Source organism: Mauremys mutica, chromosome 5 (genome assembly GCF_020497125.1).
Source record: "Mauremys mutica isolate MM-2020 ecotype Southern chromosome 5, ASM2049712v1, whole genome shotgun sequence".
Taxonomy (NCBI): Eukaryota; Metazoa; Chordata; order Testudines; family Geoemydidae; genus Mauremys; species Mauremys mutica.
The window spans coordinates 118,393,672-118,420,643 of NC_059076.1; the positions used below are offsets into that span (position 1 = coordinate 118,393,672).

General features: G+C 44.7%; 1 protein-coding gene across 6 annotated transcripts in view; it reads right to left on the minus strand.

Annotated features, from left to right (window-relative positions):
* The window catches only part of CRMP1 (collapsin response mediator protein 1), a 64,419-nt gene extending 39,480 nt beyond the window's left edge, over positions 1 to 24,939 (minus strand). Inside the window, exons 1-2 of one of the 6 annotated variants that reach the window (XM_045018514.1) lie at positions 23,636 to 24,939; positions 229 to 317 (exon numbers count right to left, since the gene is read on the minus strand). In XM_045018514.1, coding sequence (XP_044874449.1) covers positions 229 to 317; positions 23,636 to 24,010 — 464 coding nt within the window. In that variant the 5' untranslated portion in view covers positions 24,011 to 24,939. Of the gene's footprint in view, positions 1 to 228; positions 318 to 3,965; positions 4,008 to 6,630; positions 6,649 to 7,988; positions 8,016 to 19,867; positions 20,190 to 20,588; positions 20,655 to 23,635 lie in introns of those variants that run through there. The other 5 variants (XM_045018518.1, XM_045018515.1, XM_045018519.1 and 2 more) reach the window with 5 other exon arrangements.
* Positions 24,940 to 26,972: the final 2,033 nt, after the last annotated feature.

The following is a 26,972-nucleotide window of genomic DNA, read 5'->3' on the forward strand; positions in this document are numbered from 1 at the left end:
GAGAATGGACCCATTGCAGGTGCAAAGAACTCCAGTCACACTGACTGACAGAATCTTCTACCTGTCTGACACGAGCAAAGATGAAAAGCAGATTTTTATAATAAATAAAATATTCCTCTACAACATTCAACATTAACAGGCATCCAAAGAGATGTGCAGGCTGTAGGAGTCAAGCTCACTGTCATGATTAATATGCATGCAAAAATGTTCAGTATTTTAAAAACCAACTTTATAAGTCCATCTTCCAGGTATATGTCTGCATAGAAGGAGTAGTCATCATTGATAATTCTTCCACCTTTAATGAGCAGTCGATCACTCTGAGGGGGAAAAAAAGAAAAAACATTTATGAAGTAAACAAAAAACAGAATCAAGTCATGTAGCACAAACCTAACCTTTATACCATGGACCCATTAACAGCAGAAGGGCCAGGAATGCTAGTTCGTACCAGGGGTGGCCAAACGTACTGGCCCTCCAAGTCGCATAGGACAATCTTCAGAAGTTCGAGAGCCAGGGCACACCTGCTTCAGCCCCGCTCCTGCTGAAGTCCCAAGCTGTGTTCCCTGTAAGCTGCGCGCTTGGGCAGCTGCTCAGGTGATTAGCAGAGCCGCGCACATCCAGCAGCATGTGTTCAGGTTTCCGCCCACACCCCCGTTGCTTTGCAGCCACATTGCTCCTGCAGCTGCTCCTGGGACCCTCCTGCCGGCTGTGCAGAGCGGGGGGAGTGGAGGAGGGTGCTGATATCAAGGGGTCCCCTCCCCCAACCCCTGTACCCCCATCTCCAAAGAGCAAGGTAGAGGGGACAGGGCTCATCGGGACTTGCAGTAGCTCTGAGGTCTGAACAAGCCTTCGGGTGAGTCCTTAAAGAGACAGTGCATGGTCTCTCAGAGACTTCCCCAGCAGCCAGCACACACAATCTGTCTCTCTCACACACACACATACCAATCTCTGCAGAGCAGGGGTGCGGGGACACGGTTCAGGAGGAGGAGGAGAGCTTTCAGTGAGTGCCTTACAGACTCAGTGGACAAGCGTTTCTCACAAACTTCCCCAGCAGCCAACACACAAAGTCTGTGTGTGTCACACACACACACACGTCACACACAGAGTGTCTGTGTGTCACGCTCACCTACACATAGGGTCCGTGTCACACACCTCCCAACACTGTTATTATTGTTGTTACTTCTTGGAACTTCCTGCAACGCCCATATATTCCCTGTAATTTTATTCTTTCAAAGTGTGTTATTTTAGTTTTTTGACTGGTCTATGCATTTCATAATTTTTATTTCTCTCTTACACTTAAATTTAATTCTTTGAGTAGTGAGTTCTAAAATGCCTAACTTGTCCTGGCTGGAGTAATTATCCCAATTGGTAACTTTTAAAATATTTATATATTATATCTAGGTTTTTTGTTTCTACTGGTGGCGCACATCTATACATTACCTTGATGTACATAACAAAATGTATTGCACACATGGGTGGAACATTGGTGCCGAGCCCCAGCAGGTGCACCCCGCAGCCTGAAGACCCGAGATGCCCCTTCCCACTGGGCAGAAGCCCCTATCCCACCATCGCCTTGCAAGGCAGAGGTCCCAAGCTTCACCTCCCACCCTCCCAGTCTAGTAGGTGGAGAAGGGGGGGGCGTGGAGGGCTCCGCAAGCCACACTCTAGCCAGTTCTTCCCCATTTTGTAGTTGTGTATTTGATTTTTCCTTCCTGAGTGAAGTACTTTGCACCTTTTTTTTGTTGAAATTCATCTTGTTGAATTCAGACCAATTTGTCAAGGTTGTTTTGAATTCTAATCCTGTCTTCCAGAATGCTTGCAACCCTTCCCAGTTTGGGGTCATCTGCAAGTTTTATAAGCATACTCTCCACTCCATTACCCAAGCTATTAATGAAAATATTGAATTCTAATGGACTCAGGACTGACCCTAGTAGAACCTCATTAGATATGCCCTCCCATTTTTACAGAGAATCATTGATAACTACTCTTTGAGTAGAGTCTTTCAACTAGGCATTCATCCACTTTATAGTAATTTAATCTAGACCACATTTCCCTAGTTTTCTTATGATAATGTATTGTGGGAGTGTGTCAAAAGCCTTTCTAAAATTAAGCTGTATCACATCTACTGCTTTCCCCCATCCACCAGACCAGTAACCCTGTCAAAGAAAGAAACTAGGTTGCTTTGGCATGATCTGTTCTTGACAAATCCATGCTGGCTATTCCTTACAATTCTATTATCCTCTAGGTACCTACTTAGAAACTGATTGTTTAATAATTTGATCCAGTATCTTTCCAAGTATTGAAGTTAGGCTGACTGGTCTATAATTCCCCAGGGTCCTTCTTGTTCCCCTTTTTTAAAGATAGGTACTAGGTTTTCCCTTCTTCAGTCCTCGCACCTCACCTGTCCTCCATGAATTCTAAAAGATAATTGCTAATGATTCCAAGATTGCTTCAGCTAGTTCCTTAAATACCTTAGGATGAATTTCATCAGGCCCTGCTGACATGAATACATCCCACTATCTAAATATTCTTTAACCTGTTCTTTCCCTATTTGTGTTGAGTATCTGGTCACCATTAACCTTTTTAGGTTAAATGGGCAGTAAACACATCAAGCTTCTTGATGCAGCAGTTATTAGCTCTCCTTCCTGCTAAGTAGAAGACCTACACTTTCCATCCTCTTCCTCTTGGTCCTAATGTATTTAAGGAACCTCTTCTTATTGTCTTTTATGTCTTTTGCTAAGTATAACTCATTTTGTGCCTTAGTCGTCTGATTTTGTCCCCATATGTGTGTGCTATTCTTTTGTATTCGTCTTCAGCAATTTTTCCATGTTTCCACATTTTGTAGGATTCCTCTTTGATTTTCAGGTCATTAAAAAGTTCCTGGTGGAGCCATTTGGGCCCTTTACTATTCTTCCTATCTTTCCTTCACATTGGGATAGTTTGCAGTGGTGCCTTTAATATGGTCTCCTCGAGAAACTGCCAGCTCTCCTGAAATCCTTTTTCCTTTAGATTTTCTTCTAATGGGACCTTACCTACCTGCTCTCAGAGTTTGCTAAAATCTGCTTTTTTGAAGTCCAATTGTCTTAATTCTGCCACTTTCCATTTTCTTTCCTTAAGGTCATGAAATCTATCATTTCATGATCACTTTCACACAAATTGCCTTTCACTTTCAGATTCCCACCCAATTCCTCGCTGAAGGTCAGAATCGAGTCTAAAATGGCTATCCCCCTGCTTACTTCCTCCACTTTCCGAAATACAAACGTTCCCAATGCATTCCAAGAATTTATTGGAAATTTTGTTTTGCCATATTACTTTTCCAGCAGATGTCTTTTCTAGCCTTGATGTCACTCATTGACATACAGCCCAGATGGACAATGGACTAAAATTTGTTACCATCTGATGGATGGCCAATGTGAAATGACTTTGGTGGTCACAATCTAGTTCCTAGAGGACAAATGTCCACAAATGCCAAAACCACCACATACGGTAGTAATTTTCAGATCATACTACAACTCCTTAATGCCACTACCATACTGTAAAGGAGCCTTAAAGGGAAAAGAATCACCCTCAAGACAATGCCCTCAACACAAGAGCAGCATAGACCTAACTTATATGGCCCTACAATGCCCCCTTTATAGCCCCCGTCATAGGGCCAGCCAGGGTCAGGGCTAGAGTTGGAAATACAAGAGAGGTAATGGCCAGAGAGTCTGTACTCCAGCAGTTCTTGGTCCCAGAGCAACCTATTGGCTACAGTGGGGAAGTTGCCTTAACTAACAGCAGCCCAGTAATCTCAACTGTGCTGGTTCCCCAGAGTAGCCAAGAATATGCACCTTTCCACTGCCCCCTCCCCAATCTACACATTCTGTGCTGTGCCTCACGAGAGACAACACAGAATCTGGTCTCTGGTTGACTGTCTCAGCAGATAGGTCAAGGACTCAATGGACATGGAGACTGAACTACTTTCTCACCCCTCCAGGTGATCCCTCCAGATTCATTTCAGGGCACATTAGTCACGCAGTTCAGGGAAGTCTGCACTGCTGCTGCCTGCTCAGTAGCCATTGTGTGAATGGAACAGTTCAGTCTCCAGGGCTAGATTTAATTGCACTGTCACATGGCACTGCTGTGGGGTGAGCTCTGAGAGGGCTACAGCCAGCCCAACCAAACTCGTCTGTGCAACGTTAGTGCTTGAGAACCGAGTGAAAGTGACTGGTTTACCAGTAAACAGACTGGTTTACTGATTTGATTTGCCTTCATTGCCCAAGCCGAGTGACCTGCATAAAGGGGAAAATGAATTAGTTTTCTGAGGGAGCTAATTCTCGGCATTTCTTTATATGTGAATCTAGTGTTGAGTAAAAGCTCTAGCAGGGATGTGCAAGGGAATTAATAGGAGGAAAAGGTTCCCATGAAAAACCAGGAGCCAATCAGGGTCTCTGTTCCATACCCCCCTGCAATCTAAAAGAGCCTCCCATGAGGCAGAGCTCTACCTCGTCACAATGCCACAGGGCCTACAGAGCTGGTCAGCATCAGAAAGCGGGAGCCTGCTGAGTGTGTCCCATATGCACTCCACCATCCCCCATCTCACCCAGAATTTCAAAGAGCACATGGAAAGAGAGGGAGCAAACGCCACACAATCTCTCTTGGGAGGTACAGCACGCTCCATTCTCTGTAGTCTACCAGCTCTGCAGGTTGGTATGAGACGAGGAGAGGGAAAGAGTGAGTTCTGACCTAAATTAGCATTAGAGTTACACACACATACAAAAGTAACCTTCAGTTGTAGGTAACAACTAACTCAGCATTTTTGCACTTCCCTTGGCCTCAGCTGTAAAAGTAAATTGGTTTTAGTCAGGTTTCTGATTCTGATGTACTAGCATCCCGCAGCAGTGTTTGGATTTTGAACACTGCAGGCAAACATGTAACTATACAGAGCTCTGTATAGTCATTTAAAAAAAATCATCAATAGGCCATATGTAAACCCCATAAAAATCCTGAACTAATTGCTAAGATCCATTTAAAATTGATGAAGGCTGAATTACTAAAAGCCCATGTCAAACCTTGTGTGTAAATGCTTAGGAACAGTAATTCAGGTCTGAGCTGGAAGAATTTATATTAATTTGTAGTAGCCTAACTCTTAAGTGGAGCACTGTTCACTACAGGAATAATAAGAGTCAGTCAGCATTTTGCATGCACATTTTCAGTGTTAGAGCTGAACAAATAATGCTATATATATATATATATATATATATATATATATATATATATATATATATATATATATATATATATATATAATATTTTGTGAAGAATTGTTCAAATGTCCAAAGAATTGCTGGTGCCCTGTTACCAGTGCTTAGGTGTTCTCATTTCTGTGAGCATTCAAGTAATCAATTTACACTTGCAAAAACGTTTGCAGAAAGCAAATTTCAAAATTGCACAGAAACTAAAGTTTAAATTCATGCACTCAAGGAGTCATGCTGGAAATGGTAGCTTACCTCACCTAGCCAGAAAACAGGAATAATATCATGTGACTTATCTAACCAATCACAACTGAGCAACACAGCTCAGATTTCAACCACTCATGGATTAATACATAAGTCGGAAATGTATACCCGACAATCATGCAAAAAAACCCAGCTTACGGAACTTTTTCCATAAGTGCAGATTTGCATAAATCGGGGTTGCGTAACTCGGGGGGGGGAGGAGCGGCGCACCTGTATTGAATTTGGAAAGATATTAGTCAAATAATTGTGAACAGTGAATAACTCTGAGGAAGCCATAACCTGTTTCTTCCTTAATCAGAAGAAGAGGTTACATTAATTGAATAAAATATCCATTATAAATTATGTGCTTGGTTCCATTCAGTAATAAGGGGCCTCTGATTCTTCTGTTGCTTTTTTTCCAAAAACATCATTAAAGATTCCCATTTTGCCTTGTATCTCTTCTAGATCCTGAACTTGCAAAGATTAAGCACAGGATTATTCACGTGCCTAAAGTTATGCAAATACTTGAGTTCCCAATTTAAAAAACATTTAAGCACATGCTTGTGTTTCCCCATCTGTAAAAATAGGGATTATACTTACCTCCTTTGTAAAGTGCTTTGAGAGCTCCTGATGAAAAATGCTACATAAGAGCTAGTTGTTATGATGTCAATCCCTGGTCAGCAAAGCATTTAATTATGTGTTTAATTTTAAGCACATACTTAAAATTCAGCATGGATATACCGGTAAGTTTTTTTTTCAGAAGCAGGCCCCCAATACTGTTCTCTTTCTATGAAAGATACATCTGATAATCTAACCATTCTGAAGAAAGAAGTTTTCAATATAATACATGAGGAAAGATCATGTACACAAAAGGTTGGAGACTTTCCATGAGATAAAGTATCCAGGGGACTCTGGGGTAAAATCAAGGCACTGAATTGCAATGAAATATGATCCCTATGGGATCAATCTCAGATGCTAGTAACCTCTGGCAATGAAAATGTGGACAGGAATGCAAGTCCCCATCCTAGAATTTGCCTTGCTGATCACAGCTATTTTTCAGGCTCTCTACTGTGAGTAGTAACTGCAGTATTTTTTAATCAGTGGCCTGAAAGGTAATAATTTATTTTGACGCATGCTGGCAGTTGCACCTCCTCACCATGATGATTTATTACTGTGCCTGCTGACCTGGACAGACCACCATCTTGTGGGCTCTTTTTCAGCTCATTCAATTTCCTTTTAAAACATTAATATTGTTCTACTACAAGGAGACAGCATCTCATTTATCTGTTGGGGGGAACGTTACCAATATTTGAAAACATCCCATCTACTGCTGCTAATAGGTCACCAAAGCTTTCCATGCATAGGATGACCAGATAGCAAGTGTGAAAAATCAGGACGGGGTAGGGGGTAATAGGTGCCTATGTAAGAAAAAGCTCCAAAAATCAGGACTGTCCCTATAAAATCAGGACACCTGGCCACCCTAGCCATTCATCAAGATGTTTTACATTTTTCTTTATAAACAGGCAAAGGTTAACAATACAAACAACAAATGCAATAGGTCAGGGCTCTATTAACAAACAGCCAGAAAAGAGGCAAAAGTAGAACCCAGAAGGAACAGGCAAGGACAATAAGAATTATTTTGTTTCACTAAAAGCTACATAATACAGTAATTTGTAACAAAAAACTATGCAGGCCCCAATTCTGCAAAACCATCTGGGTCACACTTTATCTTAAGATTTCATGTATAGTTTATAAAGGGTTAATAAATGATTAATAGGATGTCACAGATGTGTTACAGACATGAGTAGCCTGTGCTACAGATGGTTCTAAGAGAACCTTGGTAGAGAGGGGTAATTCCATTTTGCAGAGTATTTAGATATTTTGGAATTTGGTTTCATTCTCCTTCAAAAAGAAAACTAAAAAAAACTGATATTCTCTGTGAACGGAAACGGTGCCCTGACTCCTGGGCAATGTACCAGATGGACTGTCCCAGAGCCATGGACCCTGGAAAGCCCTGCCGTTCCTGACTCGCAGGCACTCTGCATTCTCCCTGGAAGCCTAAGGAGCCAGAGCCTAGCTGCTGAGGAGCGGAGCAGGCAAGATAGCAGGAATGAAGGCAGGATTGATGGAACCCTGCCTGGTTTCCACTGGAATTTTGTCAAAATCGAACTCTCTCTGAAAACAAATCAGCCAATTCCGATGACAAAATATTGAGATGGAATTGAGCACATCTGTAGAAAGTGTTACAGATTGTTACAGAGTTGCACAGGTCAATGGGTTGCTTATAACCATGGATTATAACCATCTAGAATAATTTACCAATTATTAAAACCTCTATTAATATTTGTTAACCCTTTAAAAACTATTTATGAATGGAACCTTAATATAAAGGGTGACCAATGTGTGAAACTGCCATCCCTATTCAGCAAAGTACTTAAGCACATGCTTAAAGTTAAACACATACTGAAGCGCTTTGGTGAATCAAGGCCAGAGAAAACAATTAACAATACATACCGCTCTGATCATCCTGTCTACTTCCCTTTTTATGTTGGATCCTGCTCCCTCTTCTTTCCCTTCTACATCGTATCCCTCCCTCCATCTGCCTCTGTCCTTTCTACTGTAAACTCTTCAGGGCAGGGAGTGTCTTTTGTTGTACAATGCCTTGTACAATGGGGCCTCAATCTTGACTGGGGCCAGCATGCGCTAACACAATAGAAATAATAAATAATACATTAGAGTCTATGCTCAGGAGGAGACAACAGTGTAAAGAGAGACTGCCACTGTTTAGAAAATATTCAAATAGTGAGCTATCTGACCCCAGGCTCGTGAGCCACAGGTAGCTGTTCAGAGTCCAGAGCCCTGCTCAGAGCCCTGCTCAGCTGCAATTTTGGGCAAACTGAGTCAAATGTTGCTCAACACACATGAAGCAGCCTGGAGAACATGTGTGGGAGACTGTGTGGGAGCAGCTGAGAGCTACCTCACACATGCTGGAAGGGCAAAAGCAAGGTGCAGGCATCCACCCCTCCTTCCAAGCTGCCAGGAACAAGGGGGAAGACCTGCCAGCATCTGGAAGGAGAAAGATGAAAAGGAGATATTACGCTTAAGGGAGAAGTCCAAAATGATACCAAAGCAAAGTATTGCCCTGAGATTGTACCAATATTAACCTATCTAAAGCTAAATCCTCTCTCAGTTACACCAGAGATGTGGGATAGCTCCACTGAAATCAGTGCAATTACTCTGCATTTATACTGGTGGAATCAAAAGAAGAATTTGTCCCCAAGTATTCCTACTTCACCCATCACTGCAATATCAGTGATGATATGGTCACAACAACGTTACATGGTCATCCCCTCACACAATATGGTGCAAACCTAACAACAGCTCAACATGCAGCGCTTATCTGACGGCAACCGGCATCTCCATTTTATGAGTGCATGACTCTCCAGCTCTTCATGGCTGAGCTCCCTGCTGTATTTCACACAGCACTTGCATACTGCGGACAGCCATCTACTTATATATGCTTTGCAGCATTTTCCTGGTGATTTTTGCTAATCACAGCCTAGCTTCTCCTGCTTTAATATGCCAGTAAAGCCACAGAGCTTAGTCTGTGACAACACAGCAATTATCATGGCAACAGAAGGAGATGTCACAAAGTCAGCATCATTCGCTGCAGGATCAGGCAGGAGGAGGGGCTGTCTGCTCAGAGAAAGCAAGCTGTTATCCAGATACTACTATTGTCTGCACGGTATCAGAAAGAACAAATATCTGTAGGCTGGAGACTGATGCTTTTTGTACAAAGGTCCTTTCTTACTTACAAGTCTGACACAATCTATGCACAAGTCTTTTTAGGTATGGAAATGTATTTCCATATACCCACAAATGACAAAATGCCTGGTAGAGATAAGAGATAGGTCTGAATCCACCCCTAATGTTCAAAATCTAAACTCAGCTCCAGTCCTGAATTTTGCAAATGGCTCCCTGTAGTTTTAATGGGATAATCAAAAAAAAAAAATCTCTGGATCAGTATACCACCAAGCTTCGCGTTATTAGAAAATCAGATTCAAATGTTATGGCGGGATGTACACAAGAAAGTCAAAAGCCATCTGTCTTCATATCCACCTTCTGAGCTTTTAAAAAAATCTAGACATCAAAATATGAACAAATATTTTACACCAAAGTTTCTTAGTCTGCTATTGAAATTACTGAGGAATTAAAGTACCATCCCCCAACATGAAATGTTCTAATGGGTTATCACGGATAATTAATGTACTGTGTCCAATAAAAATAATGCAGCAGTCCATCAGAGTGAATTGACACACATTGTCTACTGTATTCATTCCAATCATATCATAAATGCACATAGTTTCTCTCAATATAAAACCACACCCAAATCTGTACAAAATGGAGAGAGTTAAGAAAAGTGAAAATCTGCCTGAGCCATTCTATGCATAAGAGACAGTGAGATGTTTGATTTAATGTCTGCATAGAAAGTACCTCTAGTATTGTATTTGTATCTTTGTTCCATGTGTGGAACTCCCACTGAAGTGTTATGTCTCCAGAGCCAAATAAACCAGTCATCTTTTTTTAATTAACTACAATTCCTTTAGCTACATTCGAACAATGACAACATAACAAAACCAAATCAAACTAGCACAATGAACGGGTCCAGAACCATTTTATTCTTGGCTTCAGTCTTTGGCTCCTGTTCCAGCTGCAACCAGTGACAACTGATCAAGTCCTTTGAAATGACTCCCAACCACAGTATTCCAGGCCTCAAAGGTGGACACACCCAGGGCCAAATTCGTCTCTCGTGTAATACTGCTGACTTTAGTGGAGTCATCCCAGAGATGAACCTGACTCCCAGTTACCACAATTCTTAAAGTTCCACTGCTGACAATGGAAGGTTTACACCCAAATCTCAGGTAACATATGGCCATTAATATGAAGTATCTTGCCCTGAACCGTAATCAGAAACTGTCTTTTCTGTGTTCCAAATCCACTTGTATTTCCAATTCACTGCCTATGAATGTGTGTGATTTGAGAGAGGTGAGGCTGACTGTAATAAAATTGAGAAGTATTAGGCTTCCAACACGTGCCTCTTTGCTCCTTTAACATTTCCAAAGTAGAATACTCTGCCACTAAGCCTTTAAAAATATCTCTGGCTCCTCTGTTTTAGAGGGAAGATACATAGGCTGATATTTGTGTTTTCCTTGACTAACAGGACATCAACAGTAAAAACTGCTTGGATTAATATTGGCTAGGGGTAGGTTTTCAAAGGCTAACTCCCATTGAAAGCCCCACATCTCTTTGTGTCTTTGAAAAAATCCCCCCCGGAAAGTTATTTCCCTAACAGACAATATACAGAAGAGCTTTTTTTTTTCCTGAACATGGTCAGTTTTAACACTGGATGTGTAATGTTATGATTAAGCAGTTTTGGTTTAGCAAGGCAAAGGAGATGATTTCAAAATATTAGCAGCAAATGAAGAAAGCCATCCTTCCCAAGCGTGGGTGTCCTTCTGGAAAGGATCAAAGACAGCCTGTAAATGGGATTCCACAAAGGATTGTCTGTTTCAAAACTTTAAAATAGCTCAATTTTTAAACAGCATTCTTCTCTCTTTGGAATCTTCATGACTATGTTATATTGTAATATTAATCTTCATAGGAAGTAATATTTTAGCTAGTGTGAACACCAAATTAGCTAAGGACCTAGCTTGTAACTCATTCATATCTTTGAGGCATCATTTCTTCTAGCACCCTAATGGACTCACCTGCCCACATGCTTTTAAGCCTATTCTTTTAACAAATTTATTCTTATGTACAGTAATTCACTTAGGAGGGATTTCGTCAAATGTAGCAATGCCATAGCTTGGTGCACAGCCAAGTTCGTTCATGTTTATTCGCTTAAACAATCTGATGTTCCTTTTGTTTCTCCTCTGGGGACCTAGCTATTTATTCATCTAGAAAATCTCATTCCTTTATCATCCAGTGTAAAAGGGTTACACTGTAAATAACAGCCCTGTGTAAGTTTCTTCACAATAAATGCCATCTTTTCATTGCTTTAGCAATCTCAAAAGTGTAGGCACCTAACACTCCTTATTCTGGCAAAACAATATGCATTGGAGTCAGTGGAAGAGTCACCTGAGTATGGACTGGAGGATGCAGCACTAAATGTGTTCCACTGGCTGTCATTATATTTGCCTCCTGGGTTATAAATTTCCATTATGGCAATTAAAATTGAATTTCCAAATCTCAACAGGCTACTCCTGGAAATGTCTCATCCCAGAGGAAAAAAATAATAGCAATCCAGCACAGCTAGTTCATGTTGTAAACCACAGAATCAAAGATCAAATTTACTAATGCTCTTTTTGGAAGCATGCATTGGGCCAGAAGAACAAATTTGGCCCTGGTGTGAGTTGTACCAGGTCTGAATTTGACTCACAATATGATGGGTGTTCAATAGCCATTCTGGCAAAGAAGTTAGTAGCTCATGGCCACAGAAAGAAAACCATTCCATTAGATACCCTGGTTTGTCCCATCGAGAGCTTTGGAGAGCCAGTTAATTTGAAAGGGATTCAATGTAGCGACTGGACCACTGGGCAATGTGTTTGCAGCAACTTATAATGCTTAATTAGGGGCCACTCCATGCTGAATTAACCGAAGCATCTTCAAAGCTTCTACATTCAAACCCAAGTACAGTGCATCACAGTAATCAAAGCCAGAGGTCATGAATTCATGGGAATTCAAAGCCAGGTGCTGGACAATCCGGATGAGGCTAAATCTCTTGCATAGCGACAGATGGAAGAAGGCATTTCTGGGCACTGTCATTAACTGGGTATCCAATAGCAGAAAGAGCTCCAGAAGGACCCCCTTGTTTCTTACAATCACAGGTAATATGCCGTTGTTGGATGGTGATGTTTAGTGTTAGCCAATCCTTCTAAACATTTTTCCCCTTCGCTCCAGCATCATCTCCAACTTCCCTGGAGTTTAGCATCAGTCAGTTCATCTTCATCCAAGCACTGATCTCACTTACACTCATGCACTATACATACATTAACTAGCTATCTCCAGTGGAAAAGTTAGAGAATAAAAGGCTCAGGTGCTTTTACCACCATGTCATCTAACCCTGTACCAGCACTAGAACAATGGTGTGAGAAGCTATGAAATTGTTAGCATAGATATGGCCTTAAATCTCTGGGAGATGGTGCTGACACTGGAAGTGAATTAAATGTATTGTTAGGGGTTCACATATTGCTGGCATCTCAGGCGATGGCATCTTACATTCTCCTCTAACATCTTAGCCATGGTCTTACAGTCTCCCCTAGCAGTTTTACAGATACTAAATACAAACAGGAACAAGATACCCAGAAGGGAGAGAAGTTATTTAAGTTAAGCACCAATGTGGACACAAGAACAAATGGATATAAACTGGCCTTCAACAAGTTTAAGCTTGAAATTAGATGAAGGTTTCTAACCATCAGAGGAGTCAAGTTCTGAAACAGCCTTCCAAGGGGAGCAGTGGGGGCAAAAAACCTAACTGGCTTCAAGACGTATTTTGATACGTTTATGGAGGGGATGGTATAATGAGACTGCCTACAATGGCATGTAGTCGATCTGTGACTGCTAGCAGCAAACTCCAATCGCTGCTGATAGGACAATAGATGGGCTCTGAGTTACAGAGAATTCTTTCCCAGGTGTCTGGCTGGTGGGTCTTGCCCACATGTTCAGGGTGTAACTGATCACCATAACTGGGGTCAGGAAAGAATTTTCCTGCCGGGTCAGATTCTCATAATACAAGAACTAGGGGTCACCAAATGAAATTAATAGGCAGCAGGTTTAAAACAGACAAAAGGAAGTATTTCTTCACATAATGCACAGTCAACCTGTGGAACTCTTTACCAGATGATGTTGTGAAGGCCAATACTATAAGAGGGTTCAAAAAAGAACTAGATAAATTCATGGAGATAGGTCCATCAATGGCTATTTGCCAGGATGGGCAGGGACGATGTCCCTAGCCTCTGTATGCCAGAAGCTGGGAATGGGCAACCTGGGATGGATCACTTGATGATTACCTGTTCTGTTCACTCCCTCTGGAGCACCTGGCATTGGCCACTGTCAGAAGACAGGATACTGGGCTAGATCAGGGCCGCCCAGAGGGGGGGGCAAAGGGGGCAATTTGCCCCGGGCCCCACAGGGGCCCCCAAGAGAAGAGCGGAGGCTCCCGCCTCCGCCCCTCTCCTGGAGCCTCAGTGCATCAAGCGCCGAGTCTCTGGCCGAGCCCCTGAGCCCCGCCCCGAGCCGCGTGGTGAGGGGGCGGGGCTGGGAGCTCCAACGGGGCCTGAGCCCCGCCCCGCTCAGAGCGGCGTGGGGAGGGGGCGGGGCAGCTGCCTCCGCTCGGCGTGGAGCTCACAGCCCCGCCCCCTCACCACGCAGCTCTGAGCGGGACGGAGCTCAGTCCCCGCCGGAGACGCGATAGGGTAAGAGGCGGGGGGGGGAGCGGGACCCGTCGCCGCCGCCGCCGAAGCGCAGCCCAGTCTTCGGCGGTGGGGGGCCCCTTCTGTTCCGGGACCCACCGCCGAAATGCCCTGAAGGCCCGCGGCGGGGACCCCCCCCGCCACCGAATTACCGCCGAAGACCGGGCTGTGCTTCGGCGGCGGGTCCCGCTTCGGCGGTAATTCGGCAGCGGGGGGCTCCCACCGCGGGTCTTCGGGGCACTTCGGCGGCGGGTCCCGGAATGGAAGGGGCCCCCCGCCGCCGAAGACCCCGGGCCCCCGGAATCCTCTGGGCGGCCCTGGGCTAGATGGACCTTTGGTGGGACCCAGTACAGCCATTCTTATGTTCTAAATTTAATAATGAACAGCAAACAATGATAGATGTTTCAATGCTTCATCACATCATGGCAGAGCCCCTGATTCCCCAACATTATTTGGAGCTTCATCCTGCACAGAATGTGATGTGAACAAGCGCCAAGTCAAAAGTGATGGGCAGGAGCATGTATGCAGGAGAACTCAATCCTACTTTAATGAGGACTGTGCAGCTGCACAATCAACACATGACTCCTGCCCAGCACACAAGAAAAGTCTAAGAAGGAAACATGTAGCTAACTGTCCTATTCGCTTGAAGAGGATCATGATTAAGCAGATTTCTACTTGGACTCCTAGCCCATTCCCTGCCCCTTCTTTACTCTGCACTCAAGAGCAACAGGGTGAGAGCCCACTAAGGGCTTGGGATTTACTGCCACTCCGTGCGGAGGACTATGTGAAGTGCGTAAGCTTATTTGCCCCAACTCTCATCCTCTGCTTACAACTGTACAGAAACCCAACCATGCTGCACTCCCTGCTGTACCCCATGGAAAAGGCTTAGTGTCATTATTTATTATTTTATAGACCGAGAAGTCTACTAGGTGTTTCAAAGGAGATAGAAAGACAGAGGCCCAGATCCACAAAAGATATTTAGGCTCCTAACTTCCATCAACTTCAATGGAAGTTAGGAGCCTAAGTACAATTTTGGATGGGGGTTGAGTCCCTGCCCGAAAGTGCTTGCAATCCAATGGCTGGATTCTGCCACCCTTACACTAGGTAGCACCATACTTCACCAGTAATTTCATTGATATGACACAACAAGTGTGGGAGATTAATAGTAGGAAAGGGACAGAGAGAAAGGGTGAAGGTGACACAATGCTCACATGGTCCCTGCATTTCAGCATGTGCACAACACTGTGGTTCAATTCAGAGTTCATTTTTAAAAATATGTATAAAATAGGGCTGTTGATTAATTGACATTAACTCACGTGATTAACTCAAAAAATATGATTAATTGCATTTTTAATCACACTGTTAAACAATAGAATACCAATTGAAATGTATTAAATATTTTTGGATGTTTTCTACATTTTCAAATATATTCACTTCAATTACAACACAGAATGCAAAGTGTACACTGCTCACTTATATTATTTTTGATTAAAAATATTTGCACTGTAAAAATGATAAAAGAAATAGTATTTTTCAATTCATCTCATACAAGTATTGCAGTGCAATCTCTTTATCATGAAAGTGGAACTTACAAACGTAGATTTTTTTTGTTACATAACTGAGCTAAAAAACAAAACACTGTAAAACTTTAAAGCCTACAAGTCCACTCAGTCCTACTTCTTGTTCAGCCATCCACTAAGACAAACACATTTGTTTACATTTATGGGAGATAATGCTGCCTGCTTCTTATTTACAATATCACCTGAAAGTGAGAACAGGTGTTCAGATGGCACTTTTGTAGCCAGCATTCCAAGGTATTTACGTGCCAGATATGAAGGGGTACACAAATGTTTAGCATGCTTTGGCCATCATTCCAGAGGACATGCTTCCATGCTGATGACGCTCATTAAAAAAAATGCATTAAATTTTTAATTGGACTCCTTGGGGGAGAATTGTATGCCTCCTGCTCTGTTTTACCCACATTCAGCCATATATTTCATGTTATAGCAGTCTCGGATGATGATCCAACACATGTTATTCATTTTAAGAACACTTTCACTGCAGATTTGACAAAATGCAAAGAAGGTACCAATGTGAGATTTCTAAAGATAGCTACAGCACTCGAATCTGAAGTGCCTTCCAAAATCTGAGAGGGGCGATGTGTGGAGCATTCTTTCAGATGTTTTAAAGAGCAACACCTCAGTGTGGAAACTATAAAACCTGAACCACCAATAAAGAAAATCAACCTTCTGCTGGTGGCATCTGACTCAGATGATGAAAATGAATATGCATTGGTCTGCACTGTTTTGGATTGTTATCGAGCAGAACCTATCATCAGCATGGACACGTCCTCTGGAATGGTGGTTGAACCATGAAGGGGCATATGAATCTTTCGCGCATCTGGCACGTAAATATTTTGCAACACCAGCTACGACAGTGCCATGCAAATGCCTGTTCTCACTATCAGGTGACATTGTGAACAAGAAGCGGGCAGCATTATCTGCTGCAAATGTAAACAAACTTGTTTGTGTGAGCAATTGGCTGAACAAGAAGTAGGATTGAGTGGACTTTTAGGCTCAAAAGTTTTACATTGTTTTATTTTTTAATGCAGGTTGGTTTTTTAAATAATTCTATATTCATGATAAAGAGATTCCACTACACTATTTGTAATGGGAGAATTGAAAAATACTATTTCTTTTGTTTTTTACAGTGGAAATATTTGTAATCAAAAAATAAATATGAAGTGACCACTGTACACTTTGTATTGTGTTGTAATTAAAATCAATATATTTGAAAATGTAGAAAACATCCAAAAATATTTAAATGGTATTCAATTATTATTAAACAGCATGATAAATCATGTGATTAATTACGATTCGTTTTTACTAGGAGTGATGGGGTGCAGCAGCACCCTCTGGCTTGAAGTGGTTTCCACCATATACAGTGTTTGCAGTTTGGTTCAATGGCTCTCAGCACCCCCACTATACAAACTGTTCCAACACGACTGTACGTATATAATATACACTTAGAGCCTGATGTTTCAGTTCTTACCCCTGGAAGACTCCCTCTGAAGTCAGTGGAAGTTTTGTCTGAGTAATGAGTGTAGATATGGCCTTTGGTCTTGCACTTCAGGCATGTACTGGGAACACCACCAAAACATTTCCCAAAACCATTTTGGAATCTTTGACAATTGACTAAACACAGCCAACTCACTCCTCCCCCGCCCCCCCACCACCAGATGTTGGTACAATATAGGATGCTGTGGCCTGCCTCTGCTGTGCTTGCACATCCAGAATTCCTTCTGACTTCTGTGGGAGTTTGGGACACATGATTAGTATATCGGACAACAATACTGAAAATCCATTGCAAAGCCTTCAGTAAGCAAGTTTAACGATCAAACTGTACTTCCCCAATACCAAAACTCCAATTGATTCAATGAGAACAGATCTGGTGGGTCCAAGAGATCAGGGGAAAAAAAGTCAGAGATCCTAGCAAGGGTGGTTTTGCTTGATAATTTTGTTTGATAATTTTGCAATGAGCATTCATTATGTTTGATAAGAGCCCTGGAGGCTTGAAGATGCAAAGTGTTTCTTTACCAGTTTTTCCCCTTTCACTCATTCACTAATGTAGAGTTTGTCTTATGGGCTGTGTTATTGTTACAAAGACACAGACACAGACACCTCCTGTTAGGCTGTAGACTCTTCTGGGACAGGCAATGTACACGCTACACAATATACAGAGCCAAGACTATTTGTCTAATTTGCCTTTTTTTCCCCCCTGAGGGAAAGAGTAAGGGACAGAAACTTAAAACATGAAAACATAGTTCAAGTTCCGGGTCTGCCAACTTTGGCTATGTTCTTTTTGCCTTTAATTTGGTCACAAAAACAGCACTGTAGATGGATAAGCATGTAGAGAGAATTGGGCACTTTCCATATCTGGGGCTCTCTTTCCTTGTTCTTGATTATTTTGTCCTAACACAACAGGAAATAGTGAAAGCTGAAGAAGTTATAACACACTGTGGATTTAGAGGCAAACATCTCATTCAGTTCTTCTAGTTTCTTTCTTTACTCAAAATTGGATAGTGCACTATTGTTGCTGGGCACACATTTACATATCATTTGTATTAAAGTACCACGTTAAAACCCCAACCAAGATTGGCTCCCCTTTGTGCTAGGCAATATTCACACATACTTAGCAGAGACAGTCCCTGCCTGAAACAGTTTACAATCTAGACAGAAAAAGGGTGGAGGGAAAATAGGCAAAGTGAACTGCTCAAAGTTCCACAGAAGTTAGAAACAGAACATAGCTCTCTGGACTTCCAATCCAATGCCCTCATCACTAGACCACACTGCCTCTCAATAATTTGACACACCAGTAAGCAGCTGGGCACTGAAGAAGTCATATATCCATTTATGGCATTTAAAAAAATACTTTTGAAATATTTAAGTTCTTTGTAAGCTCTGCAAGCGCTTGCAAGTGTTGCAACACTGGCTGAAATAATGTCTAGCAACGTTCCTGCAGTGAGAGCTGCTTAACAAGTTTCCACACCTACTTGTCAACCCATCCATTATCAATTCAGATCTTGCATTAGGAGCTGGCCAGTTTCCAGGACACTTGAGTTCTGCTCACTCCCCAATAAAAGCCAAAGAAATGGAACCTAGTTGGAGCGCACCTCAACTTCTGCCTTTTATCTCTTCCCATGTGATGCTGCAGCATGGAACCAACTTACACCACTGGATCCTGTGTGGCTCTCATAAATAAATTTCTGCCAAAAACAAAGGTGGGGGGGATTTTGTGTCGGTAAGTGATGTTTCTGAGTCAGACTCTGTGGGCTTTGGTGGAGGGCGTTGGTCTTGTGAAAGAATCAAAATGGTCGAATACACCAAGGAGGTTACCCTCCTCCCTACAGTTTATGTGAAGCTTTGTTTATTCTTTATGCTCAGCCATCACTGTATCTCTGAGGGAAACAATATGCAAGATCAAAGCACCCAGATCCCTTTTGCAGGAAAAGCATCCTGCAGATGGATGCAAACGGCCAGCTGAGGGTCCCCGAGAATTGCGATTAACTCTTTGACTCCTGATCTCTTTGGTAATATTGTTCTCAGGGATCTATTAATAGCACGAAGAGGTGTTGGCTCTCTCTCATCATGGCGCTCTTTAGGTTGCCACATTTTTTAAATTCACTATTGGCTCGTTGCCCTTCCGATCCCCCACCCCACATCAGTTTTTTTGCTCGGGATGCAATATGCAATTTCTCTACGTGCGCTGGGGATGTGCTGGGGCTTTCCGAGGCATTGTGGTTGCTGCCCGGGTCCCCTCCCTCTTTTGTTCTGCTTCACATCAGTTGCTGACTCTCCCCAAGTCTATCACCTTAGCAAGAACCGCTGCCGTTTCAGCGCCAAGCATACGAATCCCCCTAGACATCTTTTAATGTACTGCTACCCCCCCCCACACACACACCCTGCGCGGATCCGGGGGAGGAAAAGGAGCAATAAAGCCGCTGATCTGCCCAAGACAGACCAGCCACCACCCCCGCCCCCCAGAAATCCGCTGCGATTACTCCAACCGAGCGATCACACACACACAGAACGCAGGGTCCGGGCTGGGGGTGGGGAAACAAGAGGGGAAGGGAATTCTCCCTTTCCCCTGCCCGCCGCTCAGTGGGGGGTGGGGGCTCCCTCCAGCAGAGCCGCTCTCGATCCGGATTCCGATCCGTGTGAACCCTGCTTCCTTGCCATGCTGTGACATGCCCTCGCCCTGAAATCAACCAGCCGCCATAACCGACCATCTATTCCCACCCCCCGGGATCCCTGATTGCTCAGCGCCCTGGCGGAGCGGCAATGCCCCCTCTCCGCCCTGGCGTTCCCGGGTAACCCCCTCACCCCACTCCCGGGCCGGCTCCGGGCCCTGGGCTCCGCTTACCGTTATGTGGGGGATGCTCTTCTTGCCCTGGTAAGACATGCTGCCTCCTGTGAGCCCTGCGCGCACCGCGCACCCCGGGAACAGCACAATGCAGAGATACCCCGGGGGAGGGGGGTATTCAATGGAGGCAGCGTTTCCTTCCCGGGAAAGGCAAACCTAGCCCCCTTTTTTCGGTTGCAATAACACAGGGGCACGTCTCCCCGAGGGAGCTGGCCAGAGCTCCGTGCAGCGGCTGCAGCAGCGCCCTCCCGGCTGCAGAGCGGAGCAGGATTCGCTCGGCGCAACCCAGGAAGCGTTTCCTTTCCCTTCTGTCTCTTCCCCCCCCTCCCCAACCCATCAATCCATCTGTGTCCTCCAATACCGGGGCTGGAAAACGCCGTCCCCCCAACTAGCACCGGGCCGAGCCCCAACGCCTGCTCTCCCCAAGACCGCTTCCCCGGCTGTATTTCTACCAGGGCTGGGACAAAGCACCGCTGCCCCGGCTCTCACACCGTGTGAATGTCCCCTCCCTGGCTGCATGGATAACGGGCGAGAGCCAGGGGGAGCACATTGCAGCGCCAGAACAGGTGGAATTCACGTGGTTCTCCCTCATTGCAGAGAACTCAGCAGATTGCTGATTGAACCCTCTCCTTTCCCCACATTTCACCTACATTGTCCCCCTAATGGCTGCTCTTCCCCTAAAGGGACCAGATTAAGGGAAGTCAAAGGCTCAGACACTGACCCAAAGTTTAAATCCTTCCGGAAGCCCTTCCATAAAATGAGTTCTGGATCCATGCCAGCATTAAATTGCACCGAGTCATTTTTAAAGGCAGGACACATCCCTGACACTTTATCACTTTTCCACTGAAATCTGGCTTCAGTGCTTAAAGTTCCAGCCCAGGTTGCTGGGGGTGGAGGTGGGAGTGGCTACGGAATGGGTATTGCTGCAAGTTCTCCTCCCTTCTTCCCACGCCATTCTCTAAATATAGATGATAGGAGGATTTCAAACCTTCTCACTTCGCTCCCCCCCCCCAGTTCAGGAAAGCCAACCCATTACTAATCTGGAATCACATAAATACATAATTCCTGGGCAAGTTTAGAAGAAATGTTGCCTGATGTGTGCAATTTTAAATAGGAGGCAGAACTCAGGAGAGAGAAGTACAAAGCACATGCAATAAGGCACCATCCCAGTGAAGGGAGGATTATTATTTTGACATAAAGTTGAGGTAATGAATAGGAAATAGATAGGGAAGGGAAGACTGCAGCAAGGCTGGCTTCACCTAGGGCCTGATGGAAGCCCTTCACAATCAACCAGACCCCTATTCAGTATTTAGTGATTCCAGTTTTTCAAGTCACATATTTAATCTGGCACAAAACTACCTCTAATGACCATTACCACCTTTATGCTCTGTGCTGTGACTACAAACCAGGAAAGTGTACCAGATCCTGGCTCAAGACAAACGAGAGATTTCCGCTCCTAGGTTGTAAAAGAAAATAAATCTTGTTGACAAATATTCTGGCTGTGTGTGTTAAAAGCCAAATGGGGTGAAAAGTGGAAGGGATTTATTTTTGTTTGTTTGGGGGTGTGTATGTATGGAGAGCAAATGTGTTCAGATGATCTACTGACCAAAGTGAGAAAATAACTGCAAAGGTCTATTTATTTAGAGAGGAAATAACATTATAATAATCTCCCAGGGAAGCCAGTCTCCTGTGTGTTGTGATGTAGAGGTGTTTTATTTATGACGTCTGCCACAGGTTTGTATGTACAGAAGTGGGACTGCTCCGACTGCAAGAAGCTACTGGTTAGAGAACTCAGCTGCATTTCTAATTTCCTAATTTATCTTGGTATAGTCTTTGTCCTGCTCCAATGAGTGGGAGGCAAAATTGAAAATCGCTTACCACCACGGAAACAGAAGTCAGCCAATTCAGGAATCAGGCCATTATCCAGTGCTTAGCTCAGCAGTACAGATAGACAGTTATCGTTGCTTTAAAGGAAATGCCTGAGCTTTGGGACCCCATTCTGTTTGGTTACAGCTATAAACAATCTGCTAAGAACATAAGAACATAAGAAAGGCCGTACCGGGTCAGACCAAAGGTCCATCTAGCCCAGTATCTGTCTACCGACAGTGGCCAATGCCAGGTGCCCCTGAGGGAGTGAACCTAACAGGCAATGATCAAGTGATCTCTCTCCTGCCATCCATCTCCATCCTCTGATGAACAGAGGCTAGGGACACCATTCTTACCCATCCTGGCTAATAGCCATTTATGGACTTAGCCACCATGAATTTATCCAGTCCCCTTTTAAACATTGTTATAGTCCTAGCCTTCACAACCTCCTCAGGTAAGGAGTTCCACAAGTTGACTGTGCGCTGCGTGAAGAAGAACTTCCTTTTATTTGTTTTAAATCTGCTGCCTATTAATTTCATTTGGTGACCCCTAGTTCTTGTATTATGGGAATAAGTAAATAACTTTTCCTTATCCACTTTCTCAACATCATCATGATTTTATATCCCTCTATCATGTCCCCCCTTAGTCTTCTCTTTTCCAAACTGAAGAGTCTTAGCCTCTTTAATCTTTCCTCATATGGGACCCTCTCTAAACCCCTAATCATTTTAGTTGCTCTTTTCTAGTGCTAGAATATCTTTTTTGAGGTGAGGAGACCACATCTGTACACAGTATTCGAGATGTGGGCGTACCATGGATTTATATAAGGGCAATAATATATCCTCAGTCTTATTCTCTATCCCCTTTTTAATGATTCCTAACATCCTATTTGCTTTTTTGACTGCCTCTGCACACTGCGTGGACATCTTTAGAGAACTATCCACGATAACTCCAAGGTCTTTTTCCTGACTCGTTGTAGCTAAATTAGCCCCCATCATGTTGTATGTATAGTTGGGGTTATTTTTTCCAATGTGCATTACTTTACATTTATCCACATTAAATTTCATTTGCCATTGTAAGGATACAATGAAACCACCGGAGGATCCAGGTGGTTTGAGATCAGCATTAACCGAGCAAATCTCACAATATAGACAGGACGGGGAGAGGGGTGGAGTTGGTGTATGTAGAGGTGGGTGGGTGGGTGTGTTTGACTCATCAGAGCTTTTCCAGCGATAGGAAAAGTGAAACTGACGGCTCCCAGATTAGGATAGGCCCCTCAGATCAGAGATTTCAGTTTAGGACTGAGCTCACGGCTTTGTTATGCTGGATGGCACCGTCCAAGCCAGCCTTGTGGAATCGGTGCCGGTGTGTTTGTAGATTCTGAATACGGTCCCTTGTAAAGAGGCATTAAGGGTTTAGAACATTAAAGTGTGTGTGTTCCAAACTAGAATGTACCAGACCCCTTTGTACGGAATATTTCCCTGGGAAAAACTGCCACGACCTTTGATTTTTTTGTTTGATTATTTAGAAGCTAAAGGAGTGACGTCCCATGCTTCAGAAGACGCGGTATTCCTGAGCCCTCTCGGACTGCAGTAACAGCAGCCGGGTGTATTAATTCTGCACACAGGCGACCTGCAATGCCGAACCTAACCTGGGATATATGGCAGTTATGCTCAAACGGGTGATCCCTGCAATAGCCCTGGACCTACCGGCAAGCCGCAGTAAAGCTCTGCAGCAGGGCTTGTGCTGCATAGGCTGGGAACCCAACACTCTTTGCTGTTGCAGTTGTGACACTCCTGATGCCTAGGGCTCGTTGGCGCTGTAGCCATGAATGGGTTCTCTCCCCCTGCCAGCGCTCGGTACCGAGACCCTGCCACCCCCTGTCCTCCCCGCCCCCGCCCTTACCTTCCCATTGTCCTGGCCCTGCAGCAGCTCTTTCCCCATCGGGTATCTGATCTCGATGCCCGGGGTCTTGTCGTCCCGGTCTCCGGGGGAGCTGATCACGGAGCCGGAGACCTCGCTGACATCGCTGGCGGTCTCACTGTAATTGTCCCCCCCATCCAGCATCATGTCGTGTCTGCTGCCGCTGCGCGGGGTCCGGGAGCCCTTCTTCCCCACGCTGTACGCATCGAAGTCGATGGTTTTGTTCTCGTAGGCCCCCTCCACCGAGGCGAACATGCCCCCGTATTTCTGCCGGGGGGTCTGAGCCGTGGTGCCCGGCCTGGCCAGATACACGGGCAGGTCGTCTTCCTTGTTCCAGTTCCTCTTTCTCTCGGCCATTCTCTCTCTCTCCCCGGCTCTCTCCCTCCCCCCAGCTCCTCTGCACCTTCCACTACCGGGATCGGCTGCTGGCGACCATAAACACCAGTGAACGGATGCAGCAGCGCAGTGGCAGAGCTGGGGTTGGCTGGTGGGATCTGGGAGACGCAAGCCCCCCACCCGCGAAGAGAAATCTCACGGGGGTTTCCAAACAGCCCGGGCAGTAGGCAGCACGTGCACTAAAGTACAAAGAGAACGGGGGAGAGGATGGCAGCGCTAGGCGATTAGAAAGCCCTGGGCGAATAGGAAAAGCACCGCACTAGCCCGCCAGTATAAAGAGCGGTCCAGGGGGAGGGGGTGCACACCCCCACCCTGTGCAAAGCGGGCTCTTCCTGGCTACTCCTCCTGCCCCGCTGCAAAGATTGCGGATCCCCGGCCGCTGCCTGTCTCGCAGTGAAGCGCTGGGGATGGAGTTGCGCCCACCGACCCACCCACTCGCACTACCCGCTGTCTCCGGGGGAAGATACCGCGGTGCTGCCGCACTTGGAGAGGCGAGGGCTTCCCAGCGACGGGGGTGCGCAATGGGCACGTCCACAGCAAAGCACCTGCTGGCTCCTTCTTCTTTCAAAGGAGCTGGACTTGGTGCCAGGTCTCGCCGGGAAGCCTCGATCTTTGTAGCAACTTTGGGTTGGCTGCTGCTCCCTCCCCCACAGCAGCAGCTGGTCAATTGCAGCAGCGAAGATTGGCCTTCTGTGGCAATAGGTGCAGAGCAGGGAGGGCAATCCACGCACAGCTCCGGGCTCCTGACCAGGGAGGGGAAAATCTGCTGCTCCTTACGGCCGCTTCCCTGCTTCTCTCTGGTAGCAGCAGCTGCTGCTGCAAAGGGGGAGGGGGGAGCGATATCCGTGCGCCCGGCCGCCGCTCCAGCTCCCTGTCTAGCCTCAGCCTGGAGGCGGCGGTGGGTGAGACTGAAGCGTGCCGGGGAGGGAACCGCCGCGCCGCTGTTGCCTGCCTCTGACACGGAAGTAATAGCACCCGGCGCTGCAAATCCTCCCCGCCCTCAGCCCTCTGCAGGGAGCGGCCTGGACACCGCGCCTGCAAAACTGCCCCGGGGAAGTGGGCGGGGAGCGGACAAAAGACTGGAGCGTTAGGCGCAGAATAATGCCCTGACTGTCCCTGCCCCAGGCTCCCCGCTGTCTGCAGCCGGAGCCGCCAGAGCGCCTGGCTGGGAGCTGTCCCTTCAGCACCGGAATGACCAGCCTCGCTGCTAGCCCCAGGCCTGTGCAAGGAAAGATTTACAGCCCAGTTGCACAACGTTGGATAGAATCTCACTGCAGTAAAGGACTTTCCCTAAACGAGCGCCTGTTCTTAAGCCAGACAGGAGTCTGAGCGAAAGAAAACAGCAGGAAATACAACACAGGGCTGGCAAACAACTAGACGCACACACACAAATATTTTAAAACTTATATAAAATGTTTTTAATGGAGTTGCGCCTTCTTCTACCAAGCATGAATTGGGTCCATTATATTTAAACCACGACTAACCATTTATTCTGATAACGATTTTTTAACTGCCATTGTAGTCAAGAAAGAGTGAATTATGACTCCGATTTCCAAAACAAATTAGGGGACATCTTTGTAAAGCAGGCCAAGTTGAGCGACTGTCACTGCTTTATGTAGTTCAGAAAGTCCAGCTTTTACATCCTTAGGTAGATTTCAATTCCAAATGTGGTTTAAGGCAAGTAACTTAAAACAATGATATTTTTCTGACAGTCAAAACTGTTTTCATAAACCTTGGAAATGTCCTTCCTACCGCAGCAGTTGCCTAAGGGATATTCTCTACCGCACTGCACTTGCACAAAATGCTGCTGAGATTGATTAATAGACTAAGTGAAGCTGAAGCATTTAATCAATCACAAAAGCTATTGATCGTTGGCATACAAGGAAACAATGGATATGTTTGCTATTATACAACCACCACAATACACTCACCCTTTAATTGTCTAAGGTCCTTAAAGCCATTCCTGGTGGGCCACAAACTGAAAACCATTGAAGATCAAATGTTCTACAGGCCACAGGAGAAGTGGAAGAGTAGGGGTGAAACAATGCCACCCACCACATTGAAGTCAATGGTAGAAGTCCTCTAGGAGTCTGAGAAGGAAGTTAGTTCAGGGGACTAACCTTCTCATACATACATTTCCACAGATTGAAAATGTATATGAAGCAGTGATATAACATACCAAGTCGAGATATAACATTTCAAAGGAATTTCTCTCCTGGACAAACTGATTTTTGCTCTCTTGGACTTATCAGCAACACTGGGTAATTGGCTGGATCGTTTGTATAACTGGGGCTGGGATGTTAACTACTGATAGTGAACTGATGGTTGACTAACCAATTGTTGTAACAATCACAGAGGGAAGGAGTGAGATAGACACACATTCTCCTATCTTTTCAGAGCTGGCTTTCATAAGAGTTGCATCATCTATTAACCTCCATGCTATAAAATATATATCCTGTAAGGATTTCATGGGTTTCTAAGGAAATAATTAAAATTATTTCTAGGCTGTGACTTACTGAAATACTTCTCTTGTATAATGGGCAGAAATTGATTTTTGTTGAGGGTAGCATCAGGGCTTATTGAGCAAGGTGAAAAAAATCAGTATATTACTCCCAGGGATACTAAATCTTCATATTCAGTGAAACATGAGGTCAGTGTGTGTAATATTACCTACATTCTGAATGGCGTCTTCATAAATAACAGGAAAGTTCTCCAGTAACGTGTAAAGGTGTAATTAATTTTCCTTTCCAATTAATATGCTAGTCATGAGAGGAAATTAGACCTCCAGAAAAAAATTATTTACCTTTGATGGGCCAATCAGGAAACAGAGATGTGCATATTTTTCTAGTTGACTCAAGAATCAACTTTATCTTTTGCTGAAATCATCTAAAGCCACCAGGGTTGGCCTCCTTTGTATATGGGA